This window comes from Coregonus lavaretus (genome assembly GCF_964263955.1).
Source record: "Coregonus lavaretus genome assembly, chromosome: 22".
In the NCBI taxonomy this organism is placed as follows: domain Eukaryota; kingdom Metazoa; phylum Chordata; class Actinopteri; order Salmoniformes; family Salmonidae; genus Coregonus; species Coregonus lavaretus.
The window spans coordinates 869,152-889,004 of NC_140009.1; the positions used below are offsets into that span (position 1 = coordinate 869,152).

At 44.0% G+C, this 19,853-nt stretch overlaps 1 protein-coding gene and 1 pseudogene across 2 annotated transcripts in view; one reads left to right on the forward strand and one right to left on the reverse strand.

The window, feature by feature from the left end:
- Positions 1-14,960, forward strand: part of LOC311149322 (NF-kappa-B essential modulator-like) — a 32,180-nt gene extending 17,220 nt beyond the window's left edge. The window contains exons 12-14 of the mRNA XM_084186468.1: positions 5,016-5,152; positions 5,324-5,382; positions 12,076-14,960. Coding sequence (XP_084042594.1) covers positions 5,016-5,152; positions 5,324-5,382; positions 12,076-12,242 — 363 coding nt within the window. The 3' untranslated portion in view covers positions 12,243-14,960. The remainder of the gene's footprint in view (positions 1-5,015; positions 5,153-5,323; positions 5,383-12,075) is intronic.
- Positions 14,961-16,912: 1,952 nt separating this feature from the next.
- Positions 16,913-19,853, reverse strand: part of LOC311149453 (selenide, water dikinase 3-like) — a 36,974-nt pseudogene continuing 34,033 nt past the window's right edge. The window contains exon 7 of the transcript in view: positions 16,913-16,918. The product of the transcript in view is annotated as a selenide, water dikinase 3-like (transcript). The remainder of the gene's footprint in view (positions 16,919-19,853) is intronic.

The window sequence follows — 19,853 nt, forward strand, 5'->3', positions numbered from 1 at the left end:
TGGTCAGTTTAGCTGTATGGAGGAGAAGGTACTGCTCTGTTTCAGCTGTTATGGTCAGTCTAGCTGTATGGAGGAGAAGGTACTGCTCTGTTTCAGCTGTTATGGTCAGTCTAGCTGTATGGTGGAGAAGGTACTGCTCTGTTTCAGCTGTTATGGTCAGTCTAGCTGTATGGAGAAGGTACTGCGCTGTTTCGGCTGTTATGGTCAGTCTAGCTGTATGGAGGAGAAGGTGCTGCTCTGTTTCAGCTGTTATGGTCAGTCTAGCTGTATGGAGAAGGTACTGCTCTGTTTCAGCTGTTATGGTCAGTCTAGCTGTATGGAGGAGAAGGTACTGCTCTGTTTCAGCTGTTATGGTCAGTCTAGCTGTATGGAGAAGATACTGCTCTGTTTCAGCTGTTATGGTCAGTCTAGCTGTATGGAGAAGAAGGTACTGCTCTGTTTCAGCTGTTATGGTCAGTCTAGCTGTATGGAGGAGAAGGTACTGCTCTGTTTCAGCTGTTATGGTCAGTCTAGCTGTATGGAGGAGAAGGTACTGCTCTGTTTCAGCTGTTATGTTCAGTCTAGCTGTATGGAGAAGGTACTGCTCTGTTTCAGCTGTTATGGTCAGTCTAGCTGTATGGAGGAGAAGGTACTGCTCTGTTTCAGCTGTTATGGTCAGTCTAGCTGTATGGAGGAGAAGGGACTGCTCTGTTTCAGCTGTTATGGTCAGTCTAGCTGTATGGAGAAGGTACTGCTCTGTTTCAGCTGTTATGGTCAGTCTAGCTGTATGGAGGAGAAGGTACTGCTCTGTTTCAGCTGTTATGGTCAGTCTAGCTGTATGGAGGAGAAGGTACTGCTCTGTTTCAGCTGTTATGGTCAGTCTAGCTGTATGGAGGAGAAGGTACTGCTCTGTTTCAGCTGTTATGGTCAGTCTAGCTGTATGGAGAAGGTACTGCTCTGTTTCAGCTGTTATGGTCAGTCTAGCTGTATGGAGGAGAAGGTGCTGCTCTGTTTCAGCTGTTATGGTCAGTCTAGCTGTATGGAGGAGAAGGTACTGCTCTGTTTCAGCTGTTATGGTCAGTCTAGCTGTATGGAGGAGAAGGTACTGCTCTGTTTCAGCTGTTATGGTCAGTCTAGCTGTATGGAGGAGAAGGTACTGCTCTGTTTCAGCTGTTATGGTCAGTCTAGCTGTATGGAGGAGGTACTGCTCTGTTTCAGCTGTTATGGTTAGTCTAGCTGTATGGAGGAGAAGGTACTGCTCTGTTTCAGCTGTTATGGTCAGTCTAGCTGTATGGTGGAGAAGGTACTGCTCTGTTTCAGCAGTTATGGTCAGTCTAGCTGTATGGAGGAGGTACTGCTCTGTTTCAGCTGTTATGGTCAGTCTAGCTGTATGGAGGAGAAGGTACTGCTCTGTTTCAGCTGTTATGGTCAGTCTAGCTGTATGGAGGAGAAGGTACTGCTCTGTTTCAGCTGTTATGGTCAGTCTAGCTGTATGGAGGAGAAGGTACTGCTCTGTTTCAGCTGTTATGGTCAGTCTAGCTGTATAGAGGAGAAGGTACTGCTCTGTTTCAGCTGTTATGGTCAGTTTAGCTGTATGGAGGAGAAGGTACTGCTCTGTTTCAGCTGTTATGGTCAGTCTAGCTGTATGGAGAAGGTACTGCTCTGTTTCAGCTGTTATGGTCAGTCTAGCTGTATGGAGGAGAAGGTGCTGCTCTGTTTCAGCTGTTATGGTCAGTCTAGCTGTATGGAGAAGGTACTGCTCTGTTTCAGCTGTTATGGTCAATCTAGCTGTATGGAGGAGAAGGTACTGCTCTGTTTCAGCTGTTATGGTCAGTCTAGCTGTATGGAGGAGAAGGTACTGCTCTGTTTCAGCTGTTATGGTCAGTCTAGCTGTATGGAGGAGAAGGTGCTGCTCTGTTTCAGCTGTTATGGTCAGTCTAGCTGTATGGAGAAGGTACTGCTCTGTTTCAGCTGTTATGGTCAGTCTAGCTGTATGGAGAAGGTACTGCTCTGTTTCAGCTGTTATGGTCAGTCTAGCTGTATGGAGGAGAAGGTACTGCTCTGTTTCAGCTGTTATGGTCAGTCTAGCTGTATAGAGGAGAAGGTACTGCTCTGTTTCAGCTGTTATGGTCAGTTTAGCTGTATGGAGGAGAAGGTACTGCTCTGTTTAAGCTGTTATGGTCAGTCTAGCTGTATGGAGGAGAAGGTACTGCTCTGTTTCAGCTGTTATGGTCAGTCTAGCTGTATGGAGGAGAAGGTACTGCTCTGTTTCAGCTGTTATGGTCAGTCTAGCTGTATGGAGGAGAAGGTGCTGCTCTGTTTCAGCTGTTATGGTCAGTCTAGCTGTATGGAGAAGGTACTGCTCTGTTTCAGCTGTTATGGTCAGTCTAGCTGTATGGAGAAGAAGGTACTGCTCTGTTTCAGCTGTTATGGTCAGTCTAGCTGTATGGAGGAGAAGGTACTGCACTGTTTCAGCTGTTATGGTCAGTCCAGCTGTATGGAGAAGGTACTGCTCTGTTTCAGCTGTTATGGTCAGTCTAGCTGTATGGAGGAGAAGGTACTGCTCTGTTTCAGCTGTTATGGTCAGTCTAGCTGTATGGAGGAGAAGGTACTGCTCTGTTTCAGCTGTTATGGTCAGTCTAGCTGTATGGAGAAGGTACTGCTCTGTTTCAGTTGTTATGGTCAGTCTAGCTGTATGGAGGAGAAGGTACTGCTCTGTTTCAGCTGTTATGGTCAGTCTAGCTGTATGGAGAAGGTACTGCTCTGTTTCAGCTGTTATGGTCAGTCTAGCTGTATGGAGGAGAAGGTGCTGCTCTGTTTCAGCTGTTATGGTCAGTCTAGCTGTATGGAGAAGGTACTGCTCTGTTTCAGCTGTTATGGTCAGTCTAGCTGTATGGAGAAGGTACTGCTCTGTTTCAGCTGTTATGGTCAGTCTAGCTGTATGGAGGAGAAGGTACTGCTCTGTTTCAGCTGTTATGGTCAGTCTAGCTGTATAGAGGAGAAGGTACTGCTCTGTTTCAGCTGTTATGGTCAGTTTAGCTGTATGGAGGAGAAGGTACTGCTCTGTTTAAGCTGTTATGGTCAGTCCAGCTGTATGGAGAAGGTACTGCTCTGTTTCAGCTGTTATGGTCAGTCTAGCTGTATGGAGGAGAAGGTACTGCTCTGTTTCAGCTGTTATGGTCAGTCTAGCTGTATGGAGAAGGTACTGCTCTGTTTCAGCTGTTATGGGCAGTCTAGCTGTATGGAGAAGGTACTGCTCTGTTTCAGCTGTTATGGTCAGTCTAGCTGTATGGTGGAGAAGGTACTGCTCTGTTTCAGCTGTTATGGTTAGTCTAGCTGTATGGAGAAGGTACTGCTCTGTTTCAGCTGTTATGGTCAGTCTAGCTGTATGGAGGAGAAGGTACTGCTCTGTTTCAGCTGTTATGGTCAGTCTAGCTGTATGGAGGAGAAGGTACTGCTCTGTTTCAGCTGTTATGGTCAGTCTAGCTGTATGGAGGAGAAGGTACTGCTCTGTTTCAGCTGTTATGGTCAGTCTAGCTGTATGGAGGAGAAGGTACTGCTCTGTTTCAGCTGTTATGGTCAGTCTAGCTGTATGGAGGAGAAGGTACTGCTCTGTTTCAGCTGTTATGGTCAGTCTAGCTGTATGGAGGAGAAGGTACTGCTCTGTTTCAGCTGTTATGGTCAGTCTAGCTGTATGGAGGAGAAGGTACTGCTCTGTTTCAGCTGTTATGGTCAGTCTAGCTGTATGGAGGAGAAGGTACTGATCTGTTTCAGCTGTTATGGTTAGTCTAGCTGTATGGAGGAGAAGGTACTGCTCTGTTTCAGCTGTTATGGTCAGTCTAGCTGTATGGAGGAGAAGGTGCTGCTCTGTTTCAGCTGTTATGGTCAGTCTAGCTGTATGGAGAAGGTACTGCTCTCTTTCAGCTGTTATGGTCAGTCTAGCTGTATGGAGAAGGTACTGCTCTGTTTCAGCTGTTATGGTTAGTCTAGCTGTATGGAGGAGAAGGTACTGCTCTGTTTCAGCTGTTATGGTCAGTCTAGCTGTATGGAGGAGAAGGTGCTGCTCTGTTTCAGCTGTTATGGTCAGTCTAGCTGTATGGAGAAGGTACTGCTCTCTTTCAGCTGTTATGGTCAGTCTAGCTGTATGGAGAAGGTACTGCTCTGTTTCAGCTGTTATGGTCAGTCTAGCTGTATGGAGAAGGTACTGCTCTGTTTCAGCCGTTATGGTCAGTCTAGCTGTATGGAGGAGAAGGTGCTGCTCTGTTTCAGCTGTTATGGTCAGTCTAGCTGTATGGAGGAGAAGGTGCTGCTCTGTTTCAGCTGTTATGGTCAGTCTAGCTGTATGGAGGAGAAGGTACTGCTCTGTTTCAGCTGTTATGGTCAGTCTAGCTGTATGGAGGAGAAGGTACTGCTCTGTTTCAGCTGTTATGGTCAGTCTAGCTGTATGGAGAAGGTACTGCTCTGTTTCAGCTGTTATGGTCAGTCTAGCTGTATGGAGGAGAAGGTACTGCTCTGTTTCAGCTGTTATGGTCAGTCTAGCTGTATGGAGGAGAAGGTACTGCTCTGTTTCAGCTGTTATGGTCAGTCTAGCTGTATGGAGGAGAAGGTACTGCTCTGTTTCAGCTGTTATGGTCAGTCTAGCTGTATGGAGGAGAAGGTACTGCTCTGTTTCAGCTGTTATGGTCAGTCTAGCTGTATGGAGAAGGTACTGCTCTGTTTCAGCTGTTATGGTCAGTCTAGCTGTATGGAGGAGAAGGTACTGCTCTGTTTCAGCTGTTATGGTCAGTCTAGCTGTATGGAGAAGGTACTGTTATGGTCAGTCTAGCTGTATGGAGAAGGTGCTTTTTTTCTATAATAATAATAATAATAATAATAATAATAATATGCCATTTAGCAGACACTTTTATCCAGAGTCATGCGTGAATACAACCCACTACCCTGGCATTATAACCACCATTCTCTACCAACTGAGCGTCCATGTATCTGTGACCTTTTAAAATTTGAATCCCTTTTGATTCTAATGGGATGTGTGTTAGGCTGAGATCTACAAGGCAGACTTCCTAGCGGAGCGGGAGGCCAGAGAGAAGTTGAACCAGAAGAAGGAGGAGCTTCAGGACCAGCTGAACAGAGCACTGGCTGAGATGGAGCGTCTGAAACAGGAGGGGACCTCACGGTAACACACACACACACACACACACACACACACACACACACACACACACACACACACACACACACACACACACACACACACACACACACACACACATACACACACACACTGGAATGGGATTTGTGGATTCAAATAAAGTTTTTAAAGTGTGTGTGTGTGTGTGTGTTTCAGGGCTCGGATGGAGGAAATGCAGCAGAGACACCTGGAGGTCTTCAGACCACCACAACCAGGTATACATCCCCCCCCCCACAACCAGGGACACACACATCCCCCCCCACAACCAGGGACACACACACCCCCCCCACAACCAGGGACACACACACCCCCCCCACAACCAGGGACACACACACCCCCCCCACAACCAGGGACACACACCCCCCCCCACAACCAGGGACACACACATCCCCCCCACAACCAGGGACACACCCCCCCCCCCCCCCCCCCCCCACAACCAGGTCAGAGTGTGTGAGCACAGCTCTGGTGCTCCACATCCTTTCCAACCGCTACACGCTCCATTCATTAAAATCACAGTTTAACAAACACCCATCTATTTTTGTGACTACCTGGACCTACCACTTGGATTTGAAGTACTGAAACCAAACCATATGATTTGAATGAATAGTATTTAAAAAAAGCGCTAATCATTTCAAATAGTCTACATGTCATATTAAACAACATATAAACACTTTAAATAGTCTACATGTCATATTAAACAGGATATAAACACTCTAAATAGTCTACATGTCATATTAAACAGGATATAAACACTCTAAATAGTCTACATGTCATATTAAACAGGATATAAACACTCTAAATGTCATATTAAACAGGATATAAACACTCTAAATAGTCTACATGTCATATTAAACAGGATATAAACACTCTAAATAGTCTACATGTCATATTAAACAAGATATAAACACTCTAAATAGTCTACATGTCATATTAAACAGGATATAAACACTCTAAATAGTCTACATGTCATATTAAACAGGATATAAACACTCTAAATAGTCTACATGTCATATTAAACAGGATATAAACACTCTAAATAGTCTACATGTCATATTAAACAGGATATAAACACTCTAAATAGTCTACATGTCATATTAAACAGGATATAAACACTCTAAATAGTCTACATGTCATATTAAACAGGATGTAAACACTCTAAATAGTCTACATGTCATATTAAACAGGATATAAACACTCTAAGTAGTCTACATGTCATATTAAACAGGATATAAACACTCTAAATAGGCTACATGTCTTATTAAACAGGATATAAACACTCTAAATATTCTACATGTCATATTAAACAGGATATAAACACTCTAAATAGTCTACATGTCATATTAAACAGGATATAAACACTCTAAATAGTCTACATGTCATATTAAACAGGATATAAACACTCTAAATCAGGGGTGTCAAACTCATTTTAGCTCAGGGGCCACATGGAGGAAAATCTATTCCCAAGTGGGCCGGACAACAAAAAAAAAAAAAAAAAACTTAAAAACAACAACTTCAGATTGTTTTCTTTGTTTTAATACGATCAACATACAACATAAAGCTGGAGCCTGAGGACAGTGTGTCCAAAATAGTACAAGCACAACATCACTATTAATCATAAAACACGTCAAGTTTATTTGAAAATTCTAAAGAAAAAGAACACACAAACACACAATGCCTCAGTGATTAACAGAACTGTTTCACAGATCACAGAACTATATCAGGGTGTCATTTCTCAGGCAGAAATGTAGATACAAATAATGAAATCCTGTTCCCCAAACAAGTGCAAGAACCACAGAGTCAAGAATAGCTTCATGTCTGCCACATGTTGGGTCGCGCACACATTTTTCAGACAGGGGAAGTGAGCTGCATCACCACCGGCAAGTTGCGTCTCCCACAATGACAACTTCAACTTGAAAGAACGTATGCTGTCATAATACTGCGTGACAACTTTGTTGCGCCCTTGCAGCTGTTTGTTCAAGTTATTCAGGTGCTCTGTAACATCCACCATAAATGCAAGGTCCTGCATCCATTCTGCGAAATGAAATTCTAACACTGGTTTGCCCTTTTCTTCCATGAACTGTTCAATTTCTTCTCGTAAATCAAAGAAACGCCTCAGCACAGCACCTCGGCTTAACCATCTTACCTCAGTGTGGTATGGCAGGCCATAGATGTGGTCTTTCTCTCTGAGAAGGCTGTCAAACTGACGGTGATTCAGGCTTCTGGATCGGATGAAATTAACAGTTTGGATGACCACCTTCATGACGTTATCCATCTTTAATGACTTGCAACACAAAGCTTCCTGGTGCAAAATACAGTGAAAAGTCAAAAAATCACGTCCTCCATTTGCAGATTGCACTTTCTCTCTGAACTTTGTCACAACGCCTGCTTTTTTCCCGATCATTGAGGGCGCACCATCTGTAGCCAGGCTGACAGCGCGGGACCAGTCCACTCCGACCCTGTCCAGCGCGCCGACGAGTGCGGTAAAAATATCAGCTGCTGTCGTTGTATCTGTCATCGGCACCAACTCCACGAACTCCTCGGTGACGGTCAATGTGTCATCAACTCCGCGGATGAAAATGGCCAGTTGTGCAACATCTGTAATGTCCGTGCTTTCATCAATTGCAACCGAAAACGCAATAAATGACTTTACTTTTTGCTTCAACTGGCTGTCCAAATCCACTGAAAGATCGGAAATCCTGTCTGCAACTGTGTTTCTTGTCAGGCTGATATTTGCAAAAGCCTGCCGCTTTTCAGGGCACACAATCTCCGCTGCCTTCATCATGCATGTTTTTACAAATTCACCCTCACTAAATGGTTTTGAAGCCACTGCGATTTCATTAGCAATGAGGTAGCTAGCTTTCACTGCAGCGTCACTGATGTCTCGGCTGTGAGTAAACACAGACTGCTGTTTCTTCAGACCCGCCAACAGTTCATTCACCTTCTCTCATCTCCGCTGTCCTTGAAAGTTGTCATATTTGTCGGCATGAAGACTCACATAGTGGCGACGAAGGTTATATTCTTTCAGCACTGCAACATGCTCTGAACACACCAAACATACAGCTTTCCCATTCAATTCCGTGAATAAATAGGATGACAATTTTTCTTGGAACATTCTGCACTCTGCGTCCACTTTTCTCTTTTTTGACAGAGACATATTGGGGCAATGAGGGTGCCAAAGCACATAATGTTAAAAGTAGAAGCCGTAATAAATATCGCGGGCAAAACAAAGTAGCTCATTGGCTGCACGTGCTTGACCTACTTGCTCTGTCCCGGTATAAACAGTTTGCTTGCTTAACACAATTGCTATTGCGCCATCCAGTGGACGCAATTGGAACAGCAGTTTATTTTATTGAAAAAATTGTAGCGCATTTTTATACTTTACAAAATTATTATTTTTTTATTTTTTCAAAATCATCTCGCGGGCCGGATTAAACCCGTTTGCGGGCCTGATCCGGCCCGCGGGCCGGACATTTGACACACCTGCTCTAAATAGTCTACATGTCATATTAAACAGGATATAAACACTCTAAATAGTCTACATGTCATATTAAACAGGATATAAACACTCTAAATAGGCTACATGTCTTATTAAACAGGATATAAACACTCTAAATAGTCTACATGTCATATTAAACAGGATATAAACACTCTAAATAGTCTACATGTCATATTAAACAGGATATAAACACTCTAAATAGTCTACATGTCATATTAAACAGCATATAAACACTCTAAATAGTCTACATGTCATATTAAACAGGATATAAACACTCTAAATAGTCTACATGTCATATTAAACAGGATATAAACACTCTAAATAGTCTACATGTCATATTAAACAGGATATAAACACTCTAAATAGTCTACATGTCTTATTAAACAGCATATAAACACTCTAAATAGGTCAGGAGACAGACAGGGAGCCTAAGAAGGAACAAAAATGAATTATTTAGGATATATTGTTTAAATAATTTAAAGACTATAGCCTACAAATAAATACATTGTGAATCATTAGCGAGTGCAACACACTAGACTGGTAGGGACAGAAAGCGCTCAGCATTTAAACAACATTTAGTTGTATTAAATCATTATAGTCTATAAAATTGAACAAAACGTTTGAGATCAGATTTTTAGTTTTTGCTACAATGACACATTTAGTTATCTACCCCACCTTGTTCCTTTCTTTTAGCATGTGCACGTAGTAAGGACTCCATCATGCTTTCAGGAGACGTGTCTTTTCAGATTCCACCATGATTCTTTAGTTGTGGACACTACATCACCACACTCCCCCTCCTGCTCTTGGTCCTCATCTTTATAAGTCATCTTGATTCAGCACCTGTGTGTTTTATCGGTTTCTTCATGAATATATTTAGTGAACTCCATGACAGTAGCTAAAGCAAAGGGGCTGTAGCAGCACACAAGTAGACTAGAAGTGCATGCTGGGCCGTGCGCGCCCTGAGCTGGTGAAGCGAGGGGTGCCGAAGCACGGTGGACCAGAAGGCCGACGTTCCAGCGTTTGGGAGTCTCGCTCTCAATTTCAATTCAATTTAAGGGCGTTATTGGCTGTTCTCTCGGCTTTATTGGCATGGGAAACGTATGTTAACTTTGCCAAAGCAAGTGAAATAGACAGTAAATATTAACAGTAAACATTACACTCAGAAGTTTCAAAATAATAAAGACATTTCAAATGTCATATTATGTATATATACAGTGTTGTAACAATGTGCAAATAGTTAAAGTACAAATGGGAAAATAAATCAACATAAATATGGGTTGTATTTACAATGGTGTTGGTTCTTCACTGGTTGCCCTTTTCTTGTGGCAACAGGTCACACATCTTGCTGCTGTGATGGCACACTGTGGTTTTTCACCCAGTAGATAAGGGAGTTTATCAAAATTGGGTGTGGTATGTGTAATCTGAGGGAAATATGTGTTTCTAATATGGTCATACATTTGGCAGGAGGTTAGGAAGTGCAGCTCAGTTTCCACCACATAGCCTGTCTTCTCTTGAGAGCCAGGTCTGCCTACGGCGGCCTTTCTCAATAGCAAGGCTATGCTCACTGAGTCTGTACATAGTCAAAGCTTTCCATAAGTTTGGGTCAGTCACAGTGGTCAGGTGTTCTGCCACTGTGTACTTTCTGTTTAGGGCCAAATAGTTCTCTCCCTCTCTCTCTGTCTCTCTCTCTGTCTCTCTCTCTGTCTCTCTCTCTGTCTCTCTCTCTCTCTGTCTCTCTCTCTCTCTGTCTCTCTCTCTGTCTCTCTCTCTGTCTCTCTCTCTGTCTCTCTCTCTGTCTCTCTCTCTGTCTCTCTCTCTCTGTCTCTCTCTCTGTCTCTCTCTGTCTCTCTCTCTGTCTGTCTCTCCGTCTCTCTCTCTCTCTGTCTCTCTCTGTCTCACTCTCTCTCTCTCTCTCTCTCTCTGTCTCTCTCTCTCTCTCTCTCTCTCTGTCTCACTCTCTCTCTGTCTCACTCTCTCTCTGTCTCTCTCTGTCTCACTCTCTCTCTGTCTCTCTCTCTCTGTCTCTGTCTCTCTGTCTCACTCTGACTCTCTCACTCAAATTCAAGCTGCTTTATTGGCATGAAAAACATTGTGTCAATATTGCCAAAGCAACAATGTATACATTGTAATAAAATAATGAAAAATAATTATATAAAATGGTAGTAAATAATACAACTAAAGAAAAATAAATAAAATAATAACAATAAAATGGTAACAGTTAATAGTAGAAATATAATAAATAGAAAACGCTAAATATGGAAAATGAAACTATAACTAACTTATAACTAAATAACAGTCATCTTCACCATTACATTAGTACTACAACCACCATCATCATTACTACTACTACTACCACCACCATCATTAAACTGATATCATTACCATCACCCCTACTACCATCATCATTACTACTACTACTACCACCACCATCATTAAACTGATACCATTACCATCACCCCTACTACCATCATCATTACTACTACTACTACCACCACCACCATTAAACTGCTATCATTACCATCACCCCTACTACCATCATCATTACCACTACTACTACCACCACCATCATTAAACTGCTATCATTACCATCACCCCTACTACCATCATCATTACTACTACTACTACCACCACCATCATTAAACTGCTATCATTACCATCACCCCTACTACCATCATCATTACTACTACTACTACCACCACCATCATTAAACTGCTATCATTACCATCACCCCTACTACCATCATCATTACTACTACTACTACCACCACCATCATTAAACTGCTATCATTACCATCACCCCTACTACCATCATCATTACCACTACTACTACCACCACCATCATTAAACTGCTATCATTACCATCACCCCTACTACCATCATCATTACTACCACTACTACCACCACCATCATTAAACTGCTATCATTACCATCACCCCTACTACCATCATCATTACTACTACTACTACTACCACCACCATCATTAAACTGCTATCATTACCATCACCCCTACTACCATCATCATTACTACTACTACCACCACCATCATTAAACTGATATCATTACCATCACCCCTACTACCATCATCATTACTACTACTACCACCACCATCATTAAACTGATATCATTACCATCACCCCTACTACCTGTACCACTACTATTTGGAACAATAATAATAAATATGTTACTATTTACTATGCAGATGTTATTATCCAGTGTCCCTCAGGCTATGGCAGGCAAATACATATTTGGCTGCAAGAGGAGCCATTGCTCCTTCGCCCATGAGTATTTTTAGTTTTTCCTCTGGGTTTGAAGTTAAAATTTGGAATAAATGTATTAACTTCTGTGAACACTGAATATCTTGGTGAGGAATATTATCACAGTAAAGGAGGATTTTCTCTCTCTCTCATTCCCAGGGGCCTTTAACACGACCCCTTCCTCCTTCCGCAGCGTGGGATTGTCTGCAGGGGGAGTGGCTGGAGGCGGGGCTGAGGAGCTCCCTGACTACCGCTGTCCAAAGTGCCAGTACCAAGCCCCGGACATGGACACACTGCAGATACATGTCATGGACTGTATCCAGTAACACACACACACACACACACACACACACACACACACACACACACACACACACACACACACACACACGCCTTTAAACTCTCTCTCCCTCCCCCTCTCTACCATATACAGTCCCCTTTTAAAGTATTCTCCCCCCACACTCACACCATCCCTCTCTCTCCCTCCCTCCATAACCCTCTCTCTCTCTCTCTCCCTCCCTCCATATCCCTCTCTCTCTCCCTCCATATCCCTCTCTCTCTCCCTCCCTCCATATCCCTCTCTCTCTCTCCCTCTCTCCCTCCATATCCCTCTATCTCTCTCTCTCCCTCCCTCCATATCCCTCTCCCTCCCTCCATATCCCTCTCTCTCTCTCCCTCCCTCTATATCCCTCTCTCTCTCCCTCCCTCCATATCCCCCTCTCTCTCTCCCTCCCTCCATATCCCTCTCTCTCTCTCTCCCTCCCTCCATATCCCCCTCTCTCTCTCCCTCCCTCCATATCCCTCTCTCTCTCTCTCCCTCCCTCCATATCCCTCTCTCTCTCTCCCTCCCTCCATATCCCTCTCTCTCTCCCTCCCTCCATATCCCTCTCCCTCCATATCCCCCTCTCTCTCTCCCTCCCTCCATATCCCCTTCTCTCTCTCTCCCTCCCTCCATATCCCTCTCCCTCCATATCCCCCTCTCTCTCTCCCTCCCTCCATATCCCCCTCTCTCTCTCTCCCTCCCTCCATATCCCTCTCTCTCTCTCTCCCTCCCTCCATATCCCTCTCTCTCTCTCTCCCTCCCTCCATATCCCTCTCCCTCTCCCTCCCTCCATATCCCTCTCCCTCCCTCCATATCCCTCTCCCTCCCTCCATATCCCTCTCTCTCCCTCCCTCCATATCCCTCTCTCTCCCTCCCTCCATATCCCTCTCTCTCTCTCTCTCTCTCCCTCCCTCCATATCCCTCTCTCTCTCTCTCCCTCCCTCCATATCCCTCTCTCTCTCTCCCTCCCTCCATATCCCTCTCTCTCTCCCTCCCTCCATATCCCTCTCCCTCCATATCCCCCTCTCTCTCTCCCTCCCTCCATATCCCCTTCTCTCTCTCTCCCTCCCTCCATATCCCTCTCCCTCCATATCCCCCTCTCTCTCTCCCTCCCTCCATATCCCCCTCTCTCTCTCTCCCTCCCTCCATATCCCTCTCTCTCTCTCTCCCTCCCTCCATATCCCTCTCTCTCTCTCTCCCTCCCTCCATATCCCTCTCCCTCCATATCCCCCTCTCTCTCTCCCTCCCTCCATATCCCCCTCTCTCTCTCTCCCTCCCTCCATATCCCTCTCTCTCTCTCTCCCTCCCTCCATATCCCTCTCTCTCTCTCTCCCTCCCTCCATATCCCTCTCTCTCTCTCTCCCTCCCTCCATATCCCTCTCCCTCTCCCTCCCTCCATATCCCTCTCCCTCCCTCCATATCCCTCTCCCTCCCTCCATATCCCTCTCTCTCTCTCCCTCCCTCCATATCCCTCTCTCTCGCTCTCTCCATATCCCCCTCTCTCTCTCCCTCCCTCCATATCCCCCTCTCTCTCTCTCCCTCCCTCCATATCCCTCTCTCTCGCTCTCTCCATATCCCTCTCTCTCTCTCCCTCCCTCCCTCCATATCCCTCTCCCTCCATATCCCTCTCTCTCGCTCTCTCCCTCCCTCCATATCCCTCTCCCTCCATATCCCTATCTCTCTCTCTCTCCCTCCATCCCGCTATCCCTCTCAGATGGTAGACTGAAAGTGTGAATGAGTCTCCTGACCTCCGACCCCTGACCCTGTGTACCAGGGGTGTATTCATTACGAAAACCGTTTAGCGTTTAAGAACCAAACGGAAGCAAACGGCGCAAAACAAGGGTTTCTATTGGGCAAATTCAGCTAGGTCCCTCTCCGTTTTGTACTGTTTGCTTCTGGTTAGGAAACGTTTAGCAACAAAATGAATACCTCCCTGTGGTGTCTGTCAGTCTATCAGAATGTAAGCACATGATAATTCACAATGCCCATTTCTGTGAATATTGTCTGTAATTCTAGGTCTTTCAAGTAGAGACAGTGTTTTAAATTGTTGTATTGGAGACGTAATAAATATATAAATATCGACATATCACAAAGCTTCGGAAGGTTTTAATGAATATAATGTTTTGGCTCCCAGATAGTGTTTCTAGTTCTCTGCTTTACCTGAGCTGAGGGCATGACGGAGCACTGGGAGGAGACAACTCTGACTCACAGATCCTCATTTCAGTTGATAGAAACATTTTATACGAGATTATAATCATATAACAATGTTTTGCTGTATTTAGTTATGTGGTTTAATCCGAAATTAATATATAAATAAAATATAGACGAAAAACTGTGAGGAGGTTGATAAAATAATGTAAAAGGATGTTCCTGATGCTAGTGATGGAAAACCCAGGCTTCCTAAATCCTTCGGGGGTTTCACCAACCCAAGAGGGGGTTCATTACTGCGAGCTTTGAACACTGTGTACATTAGTGACATCTGCTGGTCAGGATGAAATATTAGCACGTTTGTTTATATAGACTTGTATTCCCATTGCATCCATCAAAACGTTGTGGCAGAATGGATAGGTGTGAGCGTTGGTCATCTACATGTAGTTAGAATGTGGGGTTCGCATCCTGTTACCCTTCTTGGCTCCATGCTCACTATTCTGTGGTCTTATTTAGGATGCTGAAGACAAATAAACAAAATAAAGTTAATTATTTGAACAACGATGGGAAAATGGTGCTGTTTCACAGAAAATTATTTTTCAACCATTGCCAGGATTCGATCTGGTCCTAAATCCCTGACCCGACCGAATGAGCTACAGCTCAGGTGCTATAGGCTAAAAAAATCATACTACATTCATAAATTAGGTGTCCAGGAGAGGTCGGTGTTTTGAAAGCTACTTTGCATCAACGAAAACACCGGCACCGCGGCGAAATCAGTAGGATCACGCATTTTGCAACAAACGGTTAAAAAAAAAAAAGCATGTGATCAAAAGAAGCTTCGGACGTCATTGATCATGTGGTAATGTTACTTTGAAACGATCTATCTATGCTTTGAAACGAGTAAAAAAAATATATGAACATTTACTAAAGACCATTGCATGATATGCTTATCGAAAGTCATTATTTAAACGTCAGAAATACAATGTAACGGGTTGGATCCGACATTATTTTCCGATCATTTAGTTCTGAACAGAACATTTCTTTTTTTTTCGTTCCATTGCACTGTTCCTACCAGCAGAATAAAGTTCTGAACCGGTTCGAACCAAAAAGTAACGGTTTATATTGTTCCTTTTTGAACCTCGGAAATCAATTATTTTGTTTTACATTTAGCTTGACATTAAATGACTTCACCGATGGATAGAGCAGCTTGCTATGGAGCGGGCAAGCTATGTACATGCGTTGGACAGACAAGTGTAGCGTAGGGTGATGAACACGCTGGGCATGAAGCGATGGACATGCGTTATCTGAGTTAGGCCCTCGGAAGTACACCTACGGAGGATCGGCTTCCATGGAGGAACTTTGAATGTCTTTGTACTTCAGAGAGTTAACTAATGTTGGACCAGAGCTAGCCCTTGATCACGACTCCGCTCCATTACATTACACATGATTCCGCCTAGAGTTTGAGCGCTAGACCAGATTCAGCGGGCAAATGCTCACCTTCGATGGCCACTGGCACGCTGGAGAAGTGTGCTCATCACGGATGAATCCCGGTTTCAACTGTACCGGGCAGATGGCAGACCTGTGAGCGAGCGGTTTGCTGATGTCAACGTTGTGAACAGAGTGCCCCATGGTGGCAGTGGGGTTATGGTATGGGCAGCCATAAGCTACGGACAACTAACAAAAATGCGTTTTATCGATGGCAATATGAATGCACAGAGATACCGTGATGAGATCCTGAGGCCCATTGTCGTGCCATTCATCCGCCGCCATCACCTCATGTTTCAGCATGATAATACACGGCCCCATGTCGCAAGGATCTGTACACAATTCCTGGAAGCTGAAATGTCCAGTTCTTCCATGGCCTGCATACTCACCAGACATGTCACCCATTGAGCATGTTTGGGATGCTCTGGATCGACGTGGACGACAGCGTGTTCCAGTTCCCGCTGATATCCAGCAACTTCGCACAGCCATTGAAGAGGAGTGGGACAACATTCCACAGGCCACAATCAACAGCCTGATCAACTCTATGCGAAGGAGATGTGTCGCGCTGCATGAGGCAAATTGTGGTCACACCAGATACTGACTGGTTTTCTATATCTTTGACCAACAGGTGCATATCTGTATTTCCAGTCATGTGAAATCCATAGAATAGGGCCTAATTAATTAATTTATTTCAATTGACTGATTTACTTATGAACTGTAACTCAGTAAAATCTTTGAAATTGTTGCATGTTGTGTTTATATTTTAGTTCAGTGTAGGCTCAGTGGCGATTTCTTTGCATGTAAATCTTGGTAGGGATCAACCAATTATTTTAGATATCACAAAGCTTCTGAAAGTTTTAATGAATATAATGTTTTGGCTCCCAGATAGTGTTCCAGTTCTCTGCTTTACCTGAGCTGAGGGCATGACGGAGCACTGGGAGGAGACCGCTCTGACTCACAGATCCTCATTTCAGTTGATAGAAACATTTTATACGAGATTAAAATCATATAACAATGTTTTGCTGTATTTAGTTATGTGGTTTAATCCTGAAATATACAAATAAAATATAGACGAAAAACTGTGAGGAGGTTGATAAAATAATGTAAAAGGATGTTCCTGATGCTAGTGATGGAAAACCCAGGCTTCCTAAATCCTTCGGGGGTTTCACCAACCCAAAAAAGTATTTTAGATGCATGCCAGCAAAGCCACAACACTAAACAATACATTAATTGCACTATAACGGTGTCCACAAACTGTTAGGGCCTCCATAAAGCCGTCCCAACAGCAGAGCTTTCTTTTCAGCACCATGGAGTGAATCCTTACCACCGCTACACCTGGCTATCAGTGGAGCCTTGTCTGGCAGCAAAACCGTTCATTCAGCCATTTACTGCCTTTGTTTTTCTTTTGTATTTTACCCCCTTTTTCGTGGTATCCAATTGGTAGTTACAGTCTTGTCCCATCGCTGCAACCCCAGTACGGACTCGGGAGAGGCGAAGGTCGAGAGTCGTGCATCCTCCGAAACACAACCGAGCCGCACTGCCACACCAATGTGTCGGAGGAAACACTGTACACCTGGCGACCGAGTCAGCATGCACTGCGCCCGGCCCGGTCGCTAGTGCGCGATGGGACAAGAACATCCCTGCCGGCCAAACCTTCCCCTAACCTGGACCAATTGTGCGCCGCCCCATGGGTCTCCCGGTTGCGGCCGGCTGCGACCAGAGCCTGGACTCGAACCAGGATCTCTAGTGGCACAGCTAGCACTGCGATGCAGCGCCTTAGACCACTGCACCACTCGGGAGAGTAACTGCCTTTTTAAAAACCATAGCTGATATGGCTGACTTGCTTAAACAAATATGGATTCTACTGACTCCTTGTGGATTTGTGTAACTCTAAGAACGTCATTCTCCTTCAATAATAAGGAATGCTGACCTGAGTTTTGGAAGGAGGGAGGGAGGGAGGGGGAGGGAGAGAGAGAGGGAGGGAGGGGGGGAGGGAGAGAGAGAGGGAGGGAGGGGGGGAGGGAGAGAGAGAGGGAGGGGGAGAGAGAGAGGGAGGGAGGGAGGGAGGCGAAATGCTTGTGTTCCTAGCTCCAACAGTGCAGTAGTGTCTAACAATTCACAACAATACACACAAATCTAATAGTAAAATATAAATATTAGGACGAGCAATGTCGGAGTGGCATTGACTAGAATACAGTATATACATATGAAATGAGTAAAACAGTATGTAAACATTTATTAAAGTGACCAGTGAGTCCATGTCTATGTACATAGGGCAGCAGGGTTGAGTAACCACGTGGTAGCCGGCTAGTGACAGTGACTAAGTTCAGGGCAGGGTACTGGGTGGAGGCCGGCTAGTGATGGCTATTTAACAGTCTGATGGCCTTGAGATAGAAACTGTATTTCACAGGGCGGGGTTCAGACCCAGGGCCCCGAGCTTAATGATGAGCTTGGAGGGTACTATGGTGTTGAAGGCTGAGCTATAGTCAATGAACAGCATTCTTCCATAGATATTCCTCTTGTCCAGATGGGATAGGGCAGTGGGCAGTGTGATGGCGATTGCATCGTCTGTGGATCTAGGGTGTCAGGTAAAGTGGAGGTGATATGATCCTTTTATGTGGTCTAAAAAGGAAGGAAAATACAATCACTAGGATCCACTTTTATAGACAATATACCGACGCACAGACAGCGCATTGCGCAAACAAAACAACCCTCACAATATCAACTGGAATTACATGTCTATATATATATATATATATATATTTGAATGGGAAGAGACTGTCACTGGAAAACATGGTTCCAGACCCAACAACATTATATAGTATCCCCTCCTCATGGTTACAGACCCAACAACATTATATAGTATCCCCTCCTCATGGTTACAGACCCAACAACATTATATAGTATCCCCTCCTCATGGTTACAGACCCAACAACATTATATAGTATCCCCTCCTCATGGTTACAGACCCAACAACATTATATAGTATCCCCTCCTCATGGTTACAGACCCAACAACATTATATAGTATCCCCTCCTCATGGTTACAGACCCAACAACATTATATAGTATCCCCTCCTCATGGTTACAGACCCAACAACATTATATAGTATCCCCTCCTCATGGTTACAGACCCAACAGCATTATATAGTATCCCCTCCTCATGGTTACAGACCCAACAGCATTATATAGTATCCCCTCCTCATGGTTACAGACCCAACAGCATTATATAGTATCCCCTCCTCATGGTTACAGACCCAACAACATTATATAGTATCCCCTCCTCATGGTTACAGACCCAACAGCATTATATAGTATCCCCTCCTCATGGTTACAGACCCAACAACATTATATAGTATCCCCTCCTCATGGTTACAGACCCAACAGCATTATATAGTATCCCCTCCTCATGGTTACAGACCCAACAGCATTATATAGATACAGTAACAATACAAGAAACAAAGATAAAGAAACAACTAAATAAATACATACATTTACAGTATATACTTGTGGATTGCAATATGGTCACCAAGTTACAGAGTAATTGTGAAGCGAGTCCACGCAGGCTTTGAAAAATCAAAATCACTGATAAATGTACAAAAGCTGTGAACTAAACTAATTGTTTCCTTAGCACACGTCAGTGGCTTTTTGTCTCGATTTTTCAAGGCTCTATTGTAGAGTGATTGTATAGATTTGTTTACTGTGAGTTTCGCCTGAGTCCATGTTGTCATGCAGTAGGATATTTGCGAAATGGTCATTGTGTGTAAAAACAAAAGTGCAGTATCAAAGGATAAACAGTTTCTTATTAAACTAAAACAGTTGAGACTTGCTTTCAGTGTTCTGCAATGTTTTTTTGTTGTTGTTGCATGATTATCAAACTTAAGTTGAGTCTAAGATGATTCCAAGATATTTAACATCAGAAACCTGCTTGATTTGCTCTCCTTTAATCATTATGTTGAGTGATTCTAACATTGGCTGTTTTT